A 17,989-nucleotide genomic window follows, 5' to 3' on the forward strand; every position below is an offset into this window, starting at 1 on the left:
TGCAAAATCTGAAGAGAATGGGTTCCAAATGATTTCAAGTCTTCTGAAAACACACCCTCTCCCAAGGCAGCAAGTCTGCCCTGTTGTTACTCACAGTGAGCCTTCCAGATACTTGGTCATGTCCACCTGGAGGAACTCAATGATCCTTATCCGCATGCTGTGATCAGGACACTTCTGTTCTGCTAGCATGCACTTGACATCATAAGGAAACTCTGGTAAGACATAGGACTTAGTCCATTGTAAGGCTTTATTCCTTGCTAGAATGTGTCTCACATTCCTCCTGTGAAATAAAAAACACAAAGAGCGAAATTCCATTTCAAATATATGCAACTTATTAATTCTCTATACCCTGTGAGAATGGCTGGATGGCATCACCGACTCAATGGACATGAGCTTGAGTAAACTCCAGGAGTTGGTGATGGACAGTGAGGCCTGGTGTGCTGCAGTCCATGGGATCACAAAGAGTCGGACACAACTGAACGACTGAACTGAACTGAACTGATAACCGTGAGAACTGTTGATAGAAAACACATTCTTGAGATCCAAATACATGGACGTCGTCAACCCATCTTCCATCCAGTCATCTATGTGCAAATGTTTGAAGGGTCATCAAGTACCTCTTGTTTTCTTTTCCTTTGCACACACACAAATACTTGTCATTCTGAAAAAAATATAACAGCATAGGCTATAGAAGACAGTCTGAAGTTGGGAAGAATGCTGATCCATGTATCTTGAGGAGGCAATAGGCAATGCATAGCTTAAAACTGAACAAGATATCTAACTAAAAGAGAGTAAATTGCAATTCAGCAAAACAAATGAGGCAGGTGATAAAGTCTTACTTAGCATCTGATTCAGAAAATTCTTCTAATGGACTTATTTGGCTGCAAATAAAATTAATTTACTAATTCTAATGAATATTTCACTATAATAAATAATATTGTACTGAAGTAGAAGAGTCACTTAAGCTGTTCTTGGCTATTTTAATAAGGTAAACTTGGTCTCTAAATTCAAAATAAGTATTAGATATTGTGATCCTCTCAAATGAAGTTTCTACAAAAGGCTACTGAAAATGATAGCTACAGAAAGCAGATCAGTGGCTGCCTGGGGCTTGGGGTGGGAGAGGAGACTGACTGATAAAAGGACACCAGGGGATTTTTTAGGGTGATGAAAGCGCTCCAAAATGGATTGTGACAATGGCTGCACACCACACAAATTTGCTAAAATTAACTGAGCTGTATACTTTAAATAGGTGAATTTTATGCTATGAAAGTTAAATCTCAGTAAGTTTGTTTATAAAATTAAATATCAGAACCACTTTAAAACCTTAAAATCAGTGATTGATCCAGTGTGTAAAAACTAAAATTTTCAAGCAAGTTACCAGAGGCAAGAGGTAGCGTTCAGTTCATTTCACTAATAGGATTGATTGGAAAGGAAGCGAAGTAACGGAAGCAAGTCAAGCCGAAGCCAAAAACAGAAAGATTTCCTAAATTAACCTAAGTAGATTTCCTAAATTAACCTAAATTAACCTGGTACAAGCATGGGCTCCTTAGTAGCCCAAACAAAATTCAAATGAGCTTTGAAAGACCAGCCTTTCTTTAGAATTTTAGGTCATATTTTGTAAGAATGCAAGAGATAGAAAAAAACATGAGGAATAAAGGAAATTGGAGAAAGAATTCTGCTCTCTTTTCATGATAAGATCTTTCTCCTTTTTTCCCCTTTGGCAATAACTATATTGGTGGTGAAAACACGTCCTGGCTAAAACAAGCACTGATAATTCAACACTTGATTCAATACAGCGACAGGCAATTCCCAGAAGAAATTTGTGCCTCAGCCCAAACTACTTTCCAATATGTTCTCCTCTTATTTCATTCATTCATTCATTCAAGCAATATTTATTGGGAAGGTATTAGGGGGCAATTACTCGTCTACAATCCCTATTTCCTTTCTTATTCTCTTATTTCTTTCTCCCACAATCTCTCATTTATCTACTTAGACCAAGATTCTGAAGTAATGGCAAGTTTCATTGGCTGTATTGTGTGCCTTCCCAAGATTTTTGAAAGGTGCTGTAACTGTGCAGGCATTAAATTTGGTTTCAGTCCAACATTTTAACATCTATCTCCTTTCCCTAAGAGTTTCAAGTCTATTTAACTGCATGACCGCTTTAGACTTTTGAGGTTGCTAGTCTTATTTAGTATCTCATCAATGAATAACTTCTACATTCCAATGCTATAAAATAGGTCTTGAGGCAATTTTTATCTTCTTGCTCTATATAGGTCTATTCTCTTCAACATCAGGGTAAAAACTATATATATAGCATGTTCTTATTTCTTTCAAACGCCTAGAATGTAACAGACACATATAGGCTCAATCAAAGCCAGACAGTCATCTTGCTCCTAATTAGACAAAATCAGAGGCAACAAATTTTCCTTTTCTTTACATTAAAACAACTTAACAAGATATTTTGGAAGTGAACAGAATACAAAGTATGCTAACACAAGTCAAAACTAATATTATACAGAATACTAGAGTCAGAAATTAAAAACACGCTCTAATTGAGTGCAGAAAACCACAGGTACAATCACCACCCATTCATAAAAATATTAAAATTCAGTATTTGCATTGGATTTTAAAAATCTTTACTGTGAGGTTGTGATTATTCATATCATTATTGAGGTAGAGTTGAGCAGAACACCATAGAAGTCAGCTCAAAGCAAGAACATGAAGCAGAAAACAATCCCAGACTAAGAGGATGCTGATCGCTCTGTTTGCACTTCAGAGTCAGTGCCCTTTAACAAGATAATATCAGAAAACAAAGGTCTTTAATTCAGTGGGTAGCAATCCTGGGTTCACAGTACAATCATCTGGGAAGCTTTTAAAACATGTTAATGACTAGGACTGATTCCCAGTATAACTGAATCAGAGTCTACTGCACTAAACACTCAGGGTCTATGTAGACTTTATATTGTAATAAAATAAAACTAACAATAAACTTAAGCTGACACATTTGATAATTATCAATATTATTATTGCAATATGTGCCAATTTAAAAATTATGAGGGACTTTCCTGTTGATCCAGTGGCTAAGACTCTGTGTTCCCAGTGTATGGGGCCAGGTTTGATCCCTGGACAAGAAACTAGATTCCACATGCCTCAATCAAGGGTTCACATGCTGCAAATAAAAGATACACACGACGTAAGGAAGGTCAAAGGTCCTGTGTACCTCAACTAAGACCTGATGCAGCCAAACAAATAAATGCTTTTTAAAAATTATGAGATAGAGGTTCTCATGAAGAAGCTCACTGACTGTAAAACTTTGTTTAACTTTAATAAGAATGAAAAATCATCTAATTATTTTTACTCCCAAGGAACAGACAATATGGGCCTCACCTAGGATAAGGGAGATAGCCCTATGCAGAAAAGGGCCAGTGGAGTTCCTGCTTGTTAAGGAAAAATCTCAACATATAGAAAACAGAAGTTGAGCCTTGGTAGGGAGCAGGAGAGACATACATTTGGGCAAGGACTACTTGTTTTATCACCAGAGTATATAACTTACTCAATAATTAGGACAGCTTATAATATAGTCCAATTTTGTGTGCCATTTTATTATCAGCTAGTATCCAATGTTTTTTCTCAGATCCAGCCAAGATTCAAGCCTTCTAAATCTCCAGGACACACTATGCATATGTCGACAGTTGTTCCTCTCACCCCAAATGCCCCAAGTTTCCTTCATTCTTCTAGGCTCACCTCCGGTCTTCTCCCCAGGTCGATGCTCTTCCCCTCTCTCCCGGCTCTCTGGGGTCTTCCTTGTCTAAAGCCCCCACACGGCCTGGTCCAGCACTGGCCCCATGGGTACTCAACTATGTCTTGCTTTCTTACCTGTTTTGATTTCCCTAATGTCATTGTAGAATGAAACAGTTGTCCTACAGTTCTGTAACAGTTCTTTAACAGTTCTAGAACTATAACTGCTATATAGTTATAGCTATTTAGGAACAGTTCTATAACAAAAATGTTATAGAAAGCTTCAGGAACATTTGAGAGAGATGTAAAAATATTAAATATAACATTCTAAGACAGAGAAACAAAGACAGTCATAAGTTCCCTAAACTTGTGTATTCACACATGAAATTGACATCTTCTGAAAAGGGGAATTATATTAAAAACAACCCACCCATGATAAAGGAACCATTGACTAGGAAGGCATCAAGCTGACATGCCAGCGGAAAGAAGCGTGACATCAAGTCCTCAAGTTTGAGATATGAAAATGTGTGGGACCCAAATGCAAGAGAGGCAGATCTGGGGATTGGAGTAGACTCCTCTGTATACACAAAGGATACCTAAGAATTAGCCTGTGACTATGAAGGTGAACGTGAAGTTGCTCAATCGTGTCTGACTCTTTGTGACCCCATGGACTGTAGCCCAGCAGGCTCCTCTGTCCATGGGATTTTCCAGGCAAGAGTACTGGAGTGGGTTGCCATTTCCTTCTCCAGGGAATCTCCCCAGTCCAGGGATCGAACCTGGGTCTCCCGCATTGTAGGCAGACGCTTTTGCCGTCTGAGCCACCGGGGAACTTCATAATAATCAACCACCACTGAGAAAACCTCCCAAAGAAGTTTTCTCACCAGGCTTTAGCTACATCCCATGTGGGTTCTTTACAGAACCAAAGGCAGAGTTCATGTCACACTCAACTGAATCCTGGTTGACTTTTGGCATCATAGTCATGAATCAGGTCTACTTTCCTAAGATTTGGGCCACAAATGACACCTTTGTCTAGGGGTCCCTAGCTTGGAGATAATCTGTTACCTTGAGGGACTGTGATGCTTTTCTAGTCCTGTAAAATGGTATTGCTTTCTGGTCCTTAAGGAAGAAGAGCATGAGACAAGTGGAAGTCTTGGCTGTGAAGAACAGCCGTTCTCACTACCAGGCCTGGTCTTCACATGTAAAGAACCACCTCAATCAGTAGTAGCGTTCCCAGCATCGAAAGGAAAAGCAGTGACAAATACTGTGCTCTCCAGGGACTTAATGGAAAGACTGTGTTCCACAAGCCTACATTCATTTTATTCTTCTCCACACAGAAACGTGCAGACTCTATACACTGAAAATGGTATATATCGGGGTGCCCAGTTTTCTAGTATCAACTCTGAAACAAAATGCCATGTAACCACATCTAAAACCTTCAGTGTTTTGGGAACATAGAAGGGAATGGAGTCAAGTAAGAGAAGGTTTAGACATCTGTTTAAAGAACTTGCTGTCATCTAACCGTAGCACACAAAAGGATGTTATAATACACATCTTTAAAACAGGGATCAAAATTCACCAAACTACAAAGTTCAACAGAAATGTTGCTTCTGTGTTACTATGCCAGTACTCTGTGAATTACCTGCTTTACTTTACGTAGGCAAGACTTCCCACTGCTAAGAAAACAAAGTAAACAAGACGTTTTTGAAAAGCCCAACAGACAGATACATGTCAATGAGTTAGGTGAGATGCCATCTCTGAAAATATAGAATGATGTCACTGCAAGACATGCACGGACTATGAAGGAGATGCTGTTTTGTTGCTGAAGCCACGAGTAATTCAGAAAATGTTTGCACTGCAACCACCAGTAATTCAGAAAATGTTTTCTCCACATTCTCATCATTTGATGTGTGCTTTTACTTTATGTTTTATAGCTCCGGGCTATCACAGCCACCATTTAATCTATGAAATTTCCAGAGGAATTTAGTTTCTGAAAGGCATGTGTGAACATGTAATCAAGCAGAAAGTAGAGGTAGAGATGTGGCTGGCATCAGGCACTGTGCTATAACACAGACAGACAGACATCTCTCAAATCCTCCCTGTCCTTGGTTGCCAGTGACAGATTCGAGGACCCAAGAACTTTTGGGGTCTTGACTAATCAAGAAAAGAAGCATAAAATAAATACATCTCTTATTTCTCCCTGTTCCCCAATTCTTCTTGGTATTGACAGAAGGACAAAGACCCAGAAATGTGACCTTACCCTCAATATTTACACTTACTAGCATGACAGTCGCAAAAACAGATCTCATAGAGACATCATGTCTGAGTCCCTCTTTTTCTTTTTTATTTCTTATTCATAAAAAAGAAAAAGTAATGAGACATTGCCTATGCAGTTGTTGTAATACAACTTTGTAGTTCATAATTATCCAAATCGGGTGGTTCAGGGCAGCTTTTTATTAATCCACCTGTATACGACTAGGTTTTTGAACTCTGATCTCATGTGAACAGTTTACATCCTCAGAGCATCTGCTAAATAGAGATGAGCCTGGAAAACTCACTTTTCAAATCTGGCCCACAGTGCTGGTTTTATGTGACTTTTGGGGCCAAAAAGAAAGACTGACTTAGTCTTGTCCCAACTGTGTGCCATCTAGGCTGTGACTTGCCAGTTCCTCAACCATGTAGCTTCATACAAATAAAAGTTTCCTATTTCTAAGGATTCAAGCAACTTGATTTATACCAAAGTACCATTAAACCGGGTGGCTTAAGGGGCTTCCCAGGTGGCACAGTGGTGAAGAATCCGCCTGCCAGTGCAGGAGATGTGGGAGATGCGGTTTCGATCTGTGGTTTGAGCAGATGCCCTGGAGTAGCAAATTGCAGCCCACTGCCGTAATCTTGCCTGGAAAATGTCATGGTCAGAGGAGCCTGTCCGTGGAAAATTTCAGGAAAATGTCCAGGAAAATTTCATGGACAGGCTACCGTCCAAGGGGTCACAAAGAGTCAAATATGTATCAGATACACAGTTGATCTGACTGAACAACTACACACACACACACACACACACAGGTGGCTTCAAGAACAAACACTAATTTCTCGTGATTACAGAGGTTGGATGTTGCAGCCAAGTTGGGCTCTTGGCAAATGTGCTCTTCCTGGTTTATAGAATACCGTCTTCCTGCTGTGTCCTTCCACGCCAGAAAGAGAGCAAGTTAGCTCTCTGGTCTCTTCCCTTTTTATAAAAAAATACTATTTTTTTTTTTTGGCCGTGACCCACAGCAAGTAGGATCTTAGTTCCCTGACCAGGGATAGAACCTATGCCCCCTTGCAATGGAAGCATGCAGTCCTAAGCCCTGCACTACTAGGGAAGTCCTGTTGGCCTTTTAGCCTCTTATAAGGACACTAATTCCATCCATGAGGGGTCCATCCTCAGGGCTTAATTACTTCCCTCCAAATACCATCATATTGGGATTAGGGTTCCAACATATGAATTTTGGAGAGACACAAACATTTATTCTATTGTACACCCAGAAATGCCTTGCTGCTATTGCAAAGGATAGTCCCAAGACAACACTAGCATCACTCAGGGCACCTGTTAGAAATGCTGGCTCTCAGGTCCCACTCCTGACTTACTAACTTAGAACTTGCATTTTAATAAGATTCCTGGGTGAATATTGGAGTCTGAGAAGCACTGATATAGGGCCCTGATATATTTCATTTAAGTCCTCCGGGAAATTCTGATGCACAGTCCCAGTCACAGAGCGCGGTCCTGTCCACTGGAACAGCACAGGGTCTTCTTGCCTCCCTAACAGCGCCCCTCCTCATTTCCAGCAAGTCCGTTTTCTCCACCTCTAGCTTTCACATTCCAAAAGCATGCATTCCAAATAGCATGTCCTATCCCATTTCAGGTGCCTGTACCTTTGCACAAGCTGTTTGCTTTTCTGGGAACGTTCTTTTCTCCTCTTGCTCCATTTTCCTTCAGATGAAATTCAGATTATGTTTCACCCCCCCCCCCCCCCCCCGCCCACACACACACCCCTTCAGGTTTTGAGAAGACTTCCCTCAGGGGCCTTCTCTATACTTACTTCCCTAAAATCTCATTTATCTTTCTTCTGGGCTATTTCTGTACCCTGTGCATTTCTATTTCTGTTTCTCTTTCTCAATATTGCAGTTATTAACTTCTGTATCTTTCTTGTCAGAATCTGAGTTCCCCTAGGCAAGGACAAAATTGCCCCCACTTCACCCACTGTCTATATAATATCTAGTTCATGGTGTATATTCAGTAACTTTTGGACTGAACAAAAGGGAAAGAGAGACTAAAAATCAAGTGTACTTTGATCTCTCTGAAGACTTCCTATTAGTTAATAGGAATGAGCAGGAGTCAGAGAGTTATTTATCAGTCACAACAGCCTAGCTTTCCCTGCAAGTCCAGTTTGGCTGCGTCCAGATATCCTCCACTGAAGGAAATTTCTGTTCTAACTTGATGAGCCAATGTTCCTCATTTCATTTCATTTGGGTCTCTGCTCAAGCAACATCTGGTCAAAGTCGAAAGACTGCCTTGAAAGCCCTCCTGAAGCTAACACACATGAACTTACACACAACCATTTCCTCTGTTTCCCCCCTTTTTTCTTTGCCTTATTGACTCTCATAGCACTTAGACATATTTACAATGTAACATCATAGGTATCTATTTTCTCCTCACTATTAGAATGAGAACTCTGTGAGGTGGGAGGCTTGGTCTGTTCTGCCCCCCAGTGTATCCTCCCAGGGCATGGCATCCAGGACGCACCAGGTAAATGTTTGCTATGGAATGAATGAATGGACCCTGACTCAGGTAAGAAATCATTAAGTCAGCAGTTCCTAAGGTGGGTCCTGTGATGTTAATAGATGGCACACAGAGAAAGAATTCTGGGCCAGACAGAGTGAAATGGGTTTTCTTACTGCGGGACGCGTTATAGCATTTCCTCGGTCACAGTACACTGGGAATCTCCAGTCAGGGACTAGACTTGGAAGGTAATACGTCCCAAACACACAAAACTTAGGCATGGGTGCTCTATACCCCTGCAGGGTAGGAGATGTGGGATGTAGCACTGCACTCTTGTGTCACTGACCTGGGATTCAGCATCAAATGAGACCATGTATCACTTGGGTGGTCCTGGTGCACTTTGAACCTCCCCTTATTATGTGATGGACAAGATACACACACGAGGGTGCTGTTCCTCATTTTAGCCATGCACGTGCCATTGCCTACAAACAATATGTCAAGCGTGGACCTACTGACATTTGCCCTCCTGAGCATAGGCAGGTGGGTAAGATCATTCTACAGTATTTTATAGTAGTAGCCAGAACCAGGAAAAAAGTTTTCTTTAAAATAATTTTAAAACATGCGTGAAATTGTGACTAATTTATAATTACACCCAAAGGCTGAAGCAAAACATCTGCACACACATATATTTAAAGTTCAGGCCAAGTGTTTTTAAAGTGGCATTTAGGAGACCTCTACCTGTTTACGTGATTTCATGCCTTATTAGGTACCGAGAGGGAAACAAACAGTTTCAAACAGTATAGAGGAAAAATGAAGAATGTCATTACAAAAGAAAAAATATCTTTCTAAAGGATCACCAACACATGCTGAGGACAGGACCTTATAAGCTTTCCATCAAGAAAGGGCATTTGAACTATTCAGTAAACAGCATGGGATCACCTATCACCAAAGAAAGCTGCTTCATGTCACAGCAGCACGTGTTTCCTTGGGACTCGGAATTCATCCACTGGGACACACACATCGTTTCAAGAGTCAAAGTCATGTGAATGTCCTGCCTCTAGAGCCTTCTTTTATTTCTTGTCTGCAAATGATCTGGATGGAAAACACATGTTCCTTTTAGGGAACCTAGGAGAAATTATCACAAGAATAATGCTGGCCACCTTGTATGGGATTTTAGCAGCTGCCAGGGACCTTCACTGTTACTGCACCTGCAGGTGGGGGCTCCTATCACACGATATGCGGAGACCCACTGGACCACAAGTGACAGCCCGGATTCCCAACCCCGGTGTGAGAGATCCCAAAGCTAGCACTCCACCCATCATCCTTTCCCACCTCATTAAAGCACATGGCTTCGTGAAAGCCTTGTAGCCAAACATCAGCTTGCTAGCCTATCATGTATGAGTGGCCCATAAACTCCTGAGGTTTAATTCTGTTCAAAAAATGAGCATATTTAGCAGGAATTGTATCAAAAATGTCTGAAGAGAAATTGATACTATTCAAATATTTATCCTGTCTTGTAAAGGTGTATTCAGTCTTTCATTGGACCGTACATCCTCATTTCAAATAAAAACTCCTATTTAGCCTCTGTTTGCCAAGTACTATGCCAAATGCTTTGCTCACAAGGGAAAAAGGGTATGGCTTTTGCCCATGTAGCACTTCTATGGAGGGAATACAGACTTTAAAGTTCAGTTCCATTATCTAGTCTTATAAGAAAGGGGTATGTAGAGGATGCTACATGGTAGAAAAAGGGCTCCTTGCCTGAGCTGGAATATCAGTGGTGGAGGGGGGTGGTTTCCTTCAGAAAGAGGGATTTTTGAGCAGAATCTTCAATGATGAGCAGATAGAGAAGGGAAGGGAAGAACACAGCCTGAAGCAGGAACTGTGCAATAGGCTCTTAAACCAACACCTGATGAATGAATAGCACTCTGGGCAGAAGGGCAGGAGATAGGCGATTTTTAAAAAATATTTGTTTATCTGGCTGGGCCAGGTCTTAGTTCTTAATTGTGGCATGCAGAATCCCTGATACTTGTTGCCACATGAGGATTTCTTTTTGTTGTGGTGGCATATGAACTCTGTTGCAGCATGTGGAATCCAGTTCCCCAACCAGGGATCAGATTTTAACTCACATGGCTGGATGATGGGGCCACTCTCTGAGATAGGATGTGAGAGGGGAGAAAATCTTCTATCCCCCCTCATTCCATAGCCCTGAATAAGTGGCAGAACCAGAGAAAAACTATCTGAAACAGGTACCTCTGCCGTGTCCTCATCTGCCCACACATAGCTGACTGCCCAGGAGGGGACATCTGACCTGCACTGGAACCCCCCCTAGTTCCTCTTCCCCAGATACTGAAAGACTGAGTCTGTTACCTGGGGTGATCTGAGCTCTTTTCACGGAGAATTTCCTAGAGGCAGTGCTGTGATGAGCCTGCCATAGGCCAGCCAGTCTGAATGGGACAGAGCGTACATGAATAGTAGGATAAATCCATCCTCAAAGGAAGAAGCAAGGGCATGAGGCAGATGAGGGAAGCAAAAGAGAGATGGAGATGGCCATCAAGTGGCCCCATGAGAGTGAGGGAGGGACCGCTTGGCCCCTGGCTTTCCAGCATCAGTGTCTCTACCCCTGTCACTGGGTTCTAGCGAATTTGTATTTCTTACACTTAAATATACACTAAAGCAAGAAACGTGAGTTCAGTTTTTGGACACAGTTTGGACACAGTTTTTGGACACAGTTTTTAACTGTGGTGCTTGTGATGAGCACCCAGTTGGCACATAGATTAGGAGACATTTTATGATTAGAAGAAAGATATGAGACTCTGGTTTCCAAACTCTCCTGTTTTTCTCCATTTCTAACACAATTCTGTTTGTTTCCCCCCCCCCCCCTCCATGCCAGACACTATAAAGAATGAGAAATATCCTGAAGCACTGGTTGTGCTTTTGGTCAGCCATGTGAAAAAATAGGCATAATAATCCGATTTGGCCAGCACTGCAGGACCATATAAGAATGGAATATCGTCAGAGGGCTTAGGAAAAAGAAAGGACCCAGAGAAACTGTAGAAAGGGCATCCTCATCTCCCACTGGCAGCAAGAAGGGAGAGGAAAGAGGTCCTTATAGCAAAGTGAGCTTACTACCTGGAGCCACGCTGAGCAGACTGTGGTACTGAATGCTTTCCAGGGCTTCCTGGCTTAGCACTGAGCAGGTGTTATCTATCTTTAGATAATGGTCCTCACAGGAGCCCTGTGACAGAAGTATTTGTGGTTATTATTCCCATTTTTCGGTTTGAATACTGATTCACAGTGGTTTCAGGGTTGGACCACTGGGGCTAATCGTCGCTCTTCCTGTCTCTACTGAACAGTCAGAGAAGGGACTGGCAACTTTTGGCAGCTTCATGAAGGGGTAGTTGAAGACCCCCGCCTGACTCCACACACCTGGAACCACGTCAAAGGATGGCACTGGGAACCAACCAGCACCCGTGAACAGAAGGGTGGTGAATGAAGCCATCATTCAAACATATTTACATCTTCTGAATCGCAGTTCAGACCAGGAAGACCCCGGGGACCAAGCCCTACCCAGGATATTGCCTCTATCTCCTCGTTCATCACCCCCAAGTAGGAGCCAATGGTGTGAAGGAAGATGGATTCTACCACTTGAGCTGGAGCCTTTGAGCCCAGGGATGAGAGTGCAAGGTTGCAGGTGGTGGAGAGAGAAAGAGAGCAGAGAGGACGCCCAGAGCCGAAGCCCATCTGCAAGAGCACCTGATCAAAGGTGCCCAGTTCCCCTGCACTCACTCACGGGGCTGCTGGGGCTGGGCGGCCAGGGGCCGAGGCTGCTGCCTTTGGTCCCCTGAACTCCCACGCTGATGGCAGTATATCCAGTGCAGTGGTGAGAACAGCCCATTTGGGAAACTAGATAGAAGCCCCTTGACTTCTCTAAATCTCAGTTTAACTCATTCACAAGAAAGAGAGAATAATACCGGCCTGACAGGACTGCTGTGTGCACTAAATGAGATGATAATGGAAAGTGAAACTATAAAGGATGATGCTCTGGCTTGGCTATCGCCTGATTATATGGTGCCAGCTGACATCTCTCCTTTTCATGACAGTACACTTAAAGAAAAGCATTTGCTCAGCAGCTGCTGAAAAGAATAGATATCGGGGTGATGCCTGAACTGCACAGGGCAGGTGGCTGGGAGATGCTAGCTTGACTACTGTGACTCTTGGACCATCTCTTACCGACAGTGCCCCTCAGGACTTTTAGTGCCACACTCCTGGGTCTGTTTCTCTAGATACATCGTTTTCCTCTGTTCCAGTGTAGCCCATATGTTGAAATACTACAGCTCATAAAATCCAGTGTAGGGATGGAAGGAAATGTTTAACAAAGCAGTGCCTCCCCCCCCCTCCAAAAAGCAGTGCCTCCATCAGGAATGGTCAAGACTGTTAATTCAAATTAAAAAAAAAAAAAAAGACTCCTCAAAAAGTTAATTCTATAAGACACTATTTGCAGAACAAATTCCATCTTTGTGGCTACTGCCAATCACTCTGGACAGTTTATGACAGAAAAATCATCTTTTTCCTTAACAACATATCCTTGAAAGATGCATAATATCATCTCAAAACTTAACTTGTTCAATGCAAAGATAAAATAAATTGACCTTCATCTCTTACCAAATGTCTTCATCACTTGATTTACAAAAGTTCCTTCCAGAAAAACAAAGTTTCCACTTAGAAATGCATTTAAACATGAAACCTCATAAAAACAAAGACACATATTATCAGTTGGCTTTCAGATGTTTAGAAGTTGTCCATCCCACCTCTGTTTCAGTACTCGGTGGTCAATTAATCCGTTGTCAAGGTTGTCAGCTGGATAGAAAGATGGCATCCGCTCCCTTCCACTGGCCGGGCTGGAGCACTGTTCATCCCTGTCACCGAGAAAGAAAAGGTGGGTCTAGTGTATTCAACTGTTGCTGTCATAGTGACTCTGAAGGTATAAATCAGCCCAGAGTAAACCTATGATCTGTGTCCACTCCAAGCTCCACGTTAGAGTCATGACTAAGAGGACTGAAAGAAAAACCCTCTGGGGCCATCTCACTCACTACCGGTTTATACATGCTGGGAGGGAGATGATGCCAGTTTATTCTGCTGTTTTCACTCCTCTATCACATTTAAAAACGGTATTATTGATAATCCTTTCCTTTATGAAACAATGGTAAAAACAGAATATACCTTTGTTGATTAACATTATTATTTGGCAAAAAAATGAACTCTATTTCAGATCCTTTCTCTCTTCCCTGCCATCTAGGGGGACCTTTTATTATTTGTAGAATTTCATGATCTTTGAACCACTCTTCACTAACTCCCTCATCTTCTAAGTGATACAACTGAAAGGAAGGCAACTTGCTTCCCATCACAAGCTACTCAGTAACGGCAACCAATACCTCAGTTTTCCAACTTTCCGACTTCCTGTCTGGTGATTTTTCTACCGGCTTCAACAAGAGCAACACAAAAAGCAACTGGATATACTCCTTCCTGTTATACATTCCTGTCATTTGCCTAAGTCTGAGTTGGAGGCCAAGTATCCTGTCCATATGTGGCCTGTAAATTTTTTTTCAAAGTAACATACCAGGCAACTGTTAGCCATTAAATGAAGTTTATACTGAAGTTGGAACCCATCTGTAAACTCTGATCTAGGCTGCCACTTTATAAACTCTTCAGAGGGAGTCCTAAGCATCATTTATTCTACCCACTTCATTTTACAGTTGAAACTAAGAAAAGTCAAGCAAATCTCCAAGGTTAGATGAGTAGCTAATATCAGAACAGAGATCCGTAATCCAGTTTTAATACCTAGCTTCAGGGCTCTTTTTACTACACTAAATTTCCTATCTTTATTAAGAACTTATTAAAGTTGTTTAAATAAATAGCATATTCTTATACCTTTTTTCTATTACTATGAGTCCCACATGACAATGTATTTGTCAAGCGCCTACGTATTTGACAATAAGCAAATATAGCCGATAAACATTTTAGCTAACTATAACCTATAAACCTACTTGAAATTGTGATTTTGCACCAGAATAATTGAATCTGAATGTAAAACAACACAAACCTTAGAGTCAACTATTTACTGGGTAGAATGAAGAGTCCCCACTCAGTCCCTGGAAAACCAATGTTCTAAGTCATGGTTACATTCCAAAATGTGGCTTTATAAAGCACATTAATAATGCTTAATATTTAACAAAAGACTATATTTTAGTGTGGGAGAAGGAGGAGATATTTTCTCAAAGATTATGATACTCTGAACATCAGTGTGATTAACATGGAATTAAGTATGTATTATTTTTCACAACCTAGAGATGAAGCAAAAGGAGTGTCAACATTTAATGCAATCAATCCAAGTCAGTGGTAGGACCAGGAATGATGCCCAGACTTCCTGGCAGTCCAGTTAGTTCTCATTTACTAGAGAACATTATAAACTGCTTTGCAGTGGGAAAAAAGGCTGTCAGTTTTCTTCCAAGCTGAGCCTAAGGCAACATCAAGATTCCAGTCAACTGAGGGGAACTTCCAGCTCAAGAGTCCAACTCATCCAAGAATGCTGGGAAATTACTTCGAGCTCTATATGAGGTTTACTCCCTCCCTGCGCTGCAAAGGAGTAAGGCATACAATGAGAACTGCCTCAGAAGTCACATATCTTTTACACAGACGTGTCAAAACAACATTTAGAAGAAATCCCTCGAATAAATCAAACGGTAGGCTCTCCAGACCAAATGTGGGCCATTCCTTCAAGCTGACCTATCCCCCCCGCCCCGTCCCAAATATTCACATTCTCTAGAAATCAAATTACCTAACATTGCATTGCTTATAAAAAAGCAAGACAGAAACATAGAGTTTTACAGATATACTGGGGAAAAAAAACAAAAAACTAAAGTAAAAATATGGAATGGATTTCATCGAGCATCGTAGCCTTATTTTAAAAATTAATGAATAATCAGAATGCAGTAGTTATTTAAACTTAGAAATCTGGCAAAAATTTCAAATATCGAAAAGCCAAATCAGAATGTCTGAAATGATCCTGGGGCATAGATTATAAAAAGAAATTTTTAATTTCATAATTTTTGTTACCATTCCTTTTGATGGCAGAAGTCAATGATTTAAAAAAAAAAAAAATAACATCAAAACCTCAAAACCATCACAAATTTTTCTACAAGACTTCTGTGGAAAGCTACCACAGCATTCAGTCCTCCAAGAACACTCTTGAAATCCAGTGCAGCAAAAATCTTTAGCAAATCATATTATGAAGGCCTCTAGAAGAGAGTATAAATTAGTTACTGTAAGGAATCCTGGGCAAATAAGTAAATACACACATAAATAGCTTTGGGGAAAGCAAAGAAGCAGAAAAAGATGCCTTCCTCAAGTCTTAACTTTAAGACCTAAGCTGCAGGAGTTCATTTCTGCTTGTGTTATATTTTAACTGCTTATTACAGAGATTTCTATACAGGAACTTCAGGCTAATAGGTCTTCCCTAATAAATAGAGTTAGAGTTTAAAAACCTGGTGCATTAAAAGAAAAAGTATCTTGATTTATAAAACTTTGCAAAAACTGTTACTGTACACACAAGTTGAAAATGGTCACAATTTTCAACAAAGTTAAAACTCCATATGCCATGCTACAGCCATCTTAGGGAAAGCACAGAATCAAAAATCAGGCCATTCATGAACACTTACTCTGCTTGCATGACCGGGGCTGTTTCTCCAGGGGACTTCAGCTCTTGACTCTTCTGCTTATATTTCTTAATTAAATCCATTAGAACAGCCTGGTGCCCAATTTTCTTTACCAATTGCTGAACCATCCGATCATTAAGTGCTAGGAGAGCAGCCCCACTTACTTCTTCCTCTGGGAAAAAGAGAAAAAATTTCTACCTGTCTGCTAGGTAAAATACTGTAAAACACGGCACCCTGAGCAGGCAGAATTATTTCTCATGTTAAAAGGAGCATCTAAACTTGTGCTCTGCAGTTATAAAATTATCTGTGTTTTTGCAAAAATAGGACACTAAAATTGCATAATTCCAAATGCATGTCTGCTCCTAAGAAAGTACTGCAACATGGAGTCACAATAAAATTTTTTACATCCACATTAATGCCTCCCCTCTTCTGATTCTAACATTGTTTTCATAAGGAAAAAAAATCTTTTTGGAAAAGTATTCTTAATGTACCTCCCAAGCAATAATCAATACTTGTAAATCCAACACTATACAGAGCTGCCTAAAAATGCACATCCTGGACAAAAGCAATATTAAATGTATATATCAAATATGTATTTTAAGTAACTCAAGATTTATTTTGAGTTATTTTTTAAATAATTAGATTTTCTCATGGATACTAGGTCAAATGCAAACTCTGCTACAGTCGGTAAAGAAATGAAAGTTTCCTATTGTAGCAACTCCATATCAATGTTCACATGCATTAGGAAAAAAGAAATCAATGACAGAGGACACTCAATATCTCGACTGCTCAATTAACATTTTTGAAAGTATAAACAACTCACCTTGAAACCTATGTACTAGCTCTCCTAAGTTTTTCTCCACCAGCCAACCGCAGACCTGATCAACTGACCAAGTTTCCATGGCTGTGTCCCGTAAATACACCCGTAAATACACCTGTAGAATAAAAAGAGGAGTCTTCAGTTTTTCTTTCTGTTGTTCTTCTGTTTAATTTTAACAATCAGCAGTCTACGCCTTTCCTTTGCAGACTCTTTGAGACTCTCAATACTAAGCTTCTTTAAAATTATTGTTTTCCGAATACACATCTAAAAGTTGCTAATAAATACCCATTTTGAAAATGAGACCAGTTTGAACATATTTCTTAGTCTCATTTCTCAAATTTCTTCACCTTCCCCTACTTTTTTCCCACAGGCATCCCTCAGGTTTACTAACAGACAGCTAGAGACATACAATGGTACTCAATCCTGTACCATTAACACCCAGGTTTCTTCACAAAGAAAAGAAAGGTGTGAAATTCACCACCACTAGGCTTATCAGGAAGTGGTTGACATTTACAAAAGGGGTGGGCAGGGGAGGAAGGGAGGAAGGATGGAAGGATCAGATAAAAGCCTGACAGAGATACTTAGTAAACCCAGTCTGATTAACCCCTTGCAGCTCCCATCCAGGAGAGAGAGCTTGTAATTGCTTCTGATGGCTTTGTTTAGCAACAGGACCAAGTAGGAGCCAAGTTCTCAGGAGAGTATGAATGTTTCTTTCCTTTCAATAATATTCTTACATATTCCACTCAGTTCCAGAACTTTATTGAAGACCATTATGATTCATAAAATAACTAGTACAAACTAGCACATTGATTGAAAACCTAAAAAAAATTAGTTGGTAGATTCAAAATGGGAAAATAATTCAATATGTCAATAATTCTAAATGAAGAGGTACATTGTTTGCAAGATATATTCTTTAACTATTCAGTTATACTGTGACTATTCTTTTCTGACCATTTGAAAATT

General features: G+C 40.6%; 1 protein-coding gene across 2 annotated transcripts in view; it reads right to left on the minus strand.

The window, feature by feature from the left end:
- Nucleotides 1-17,439, minus strand: part of SAMD3 (sterile alpha motif domain containing 3) — a 42,250-nt gene extending 24,811 nt beyond the window's left edge. Inside the window, exons 1-5 of one of the 2 annotated variants that reach the window (XM_043457422.1) lie at nucleotides 17,418-17,439; nucleotides 17,030-17,141; nucleotides 16,210-16,378; nucleotides 13,303-13,410; nucleotides 95-280 (exon numbers count right to left, since the gene is read on the minus strand). In XM_043457422.1, coding sequence (XP_043313357.1) covers nucleotides 95-280; nucleotides 13,303-13,410; nucleotides 16,210-16,378; nucleotides 17,030-17,108 — 542 coding nt within the window. In that variant the 5' untranslated portion in view covers nucleotides 17,109-17,141; nucleotides 17,418-17,439. The other variant, XM_043457421.1, reaches the window with a different exon arrangement.
- Between the last annotated feature and the right edge of the window lie 550 nt (nucleotides 17,440-17,989).

Source organism: Cervus canadensis, chromosome 33, assembly GCF_019320065.1.
Source record: "Cervus canadensis isolate Bull #8, Minnesota chromosome 33, ASM1932006v1, whole genome shotgun sequence".
NCBI lineage: Eukaryota > Metazoa > Chordata > Mammalia > Artiodactyla > Cervidae > Cervus > Cervus canadensis.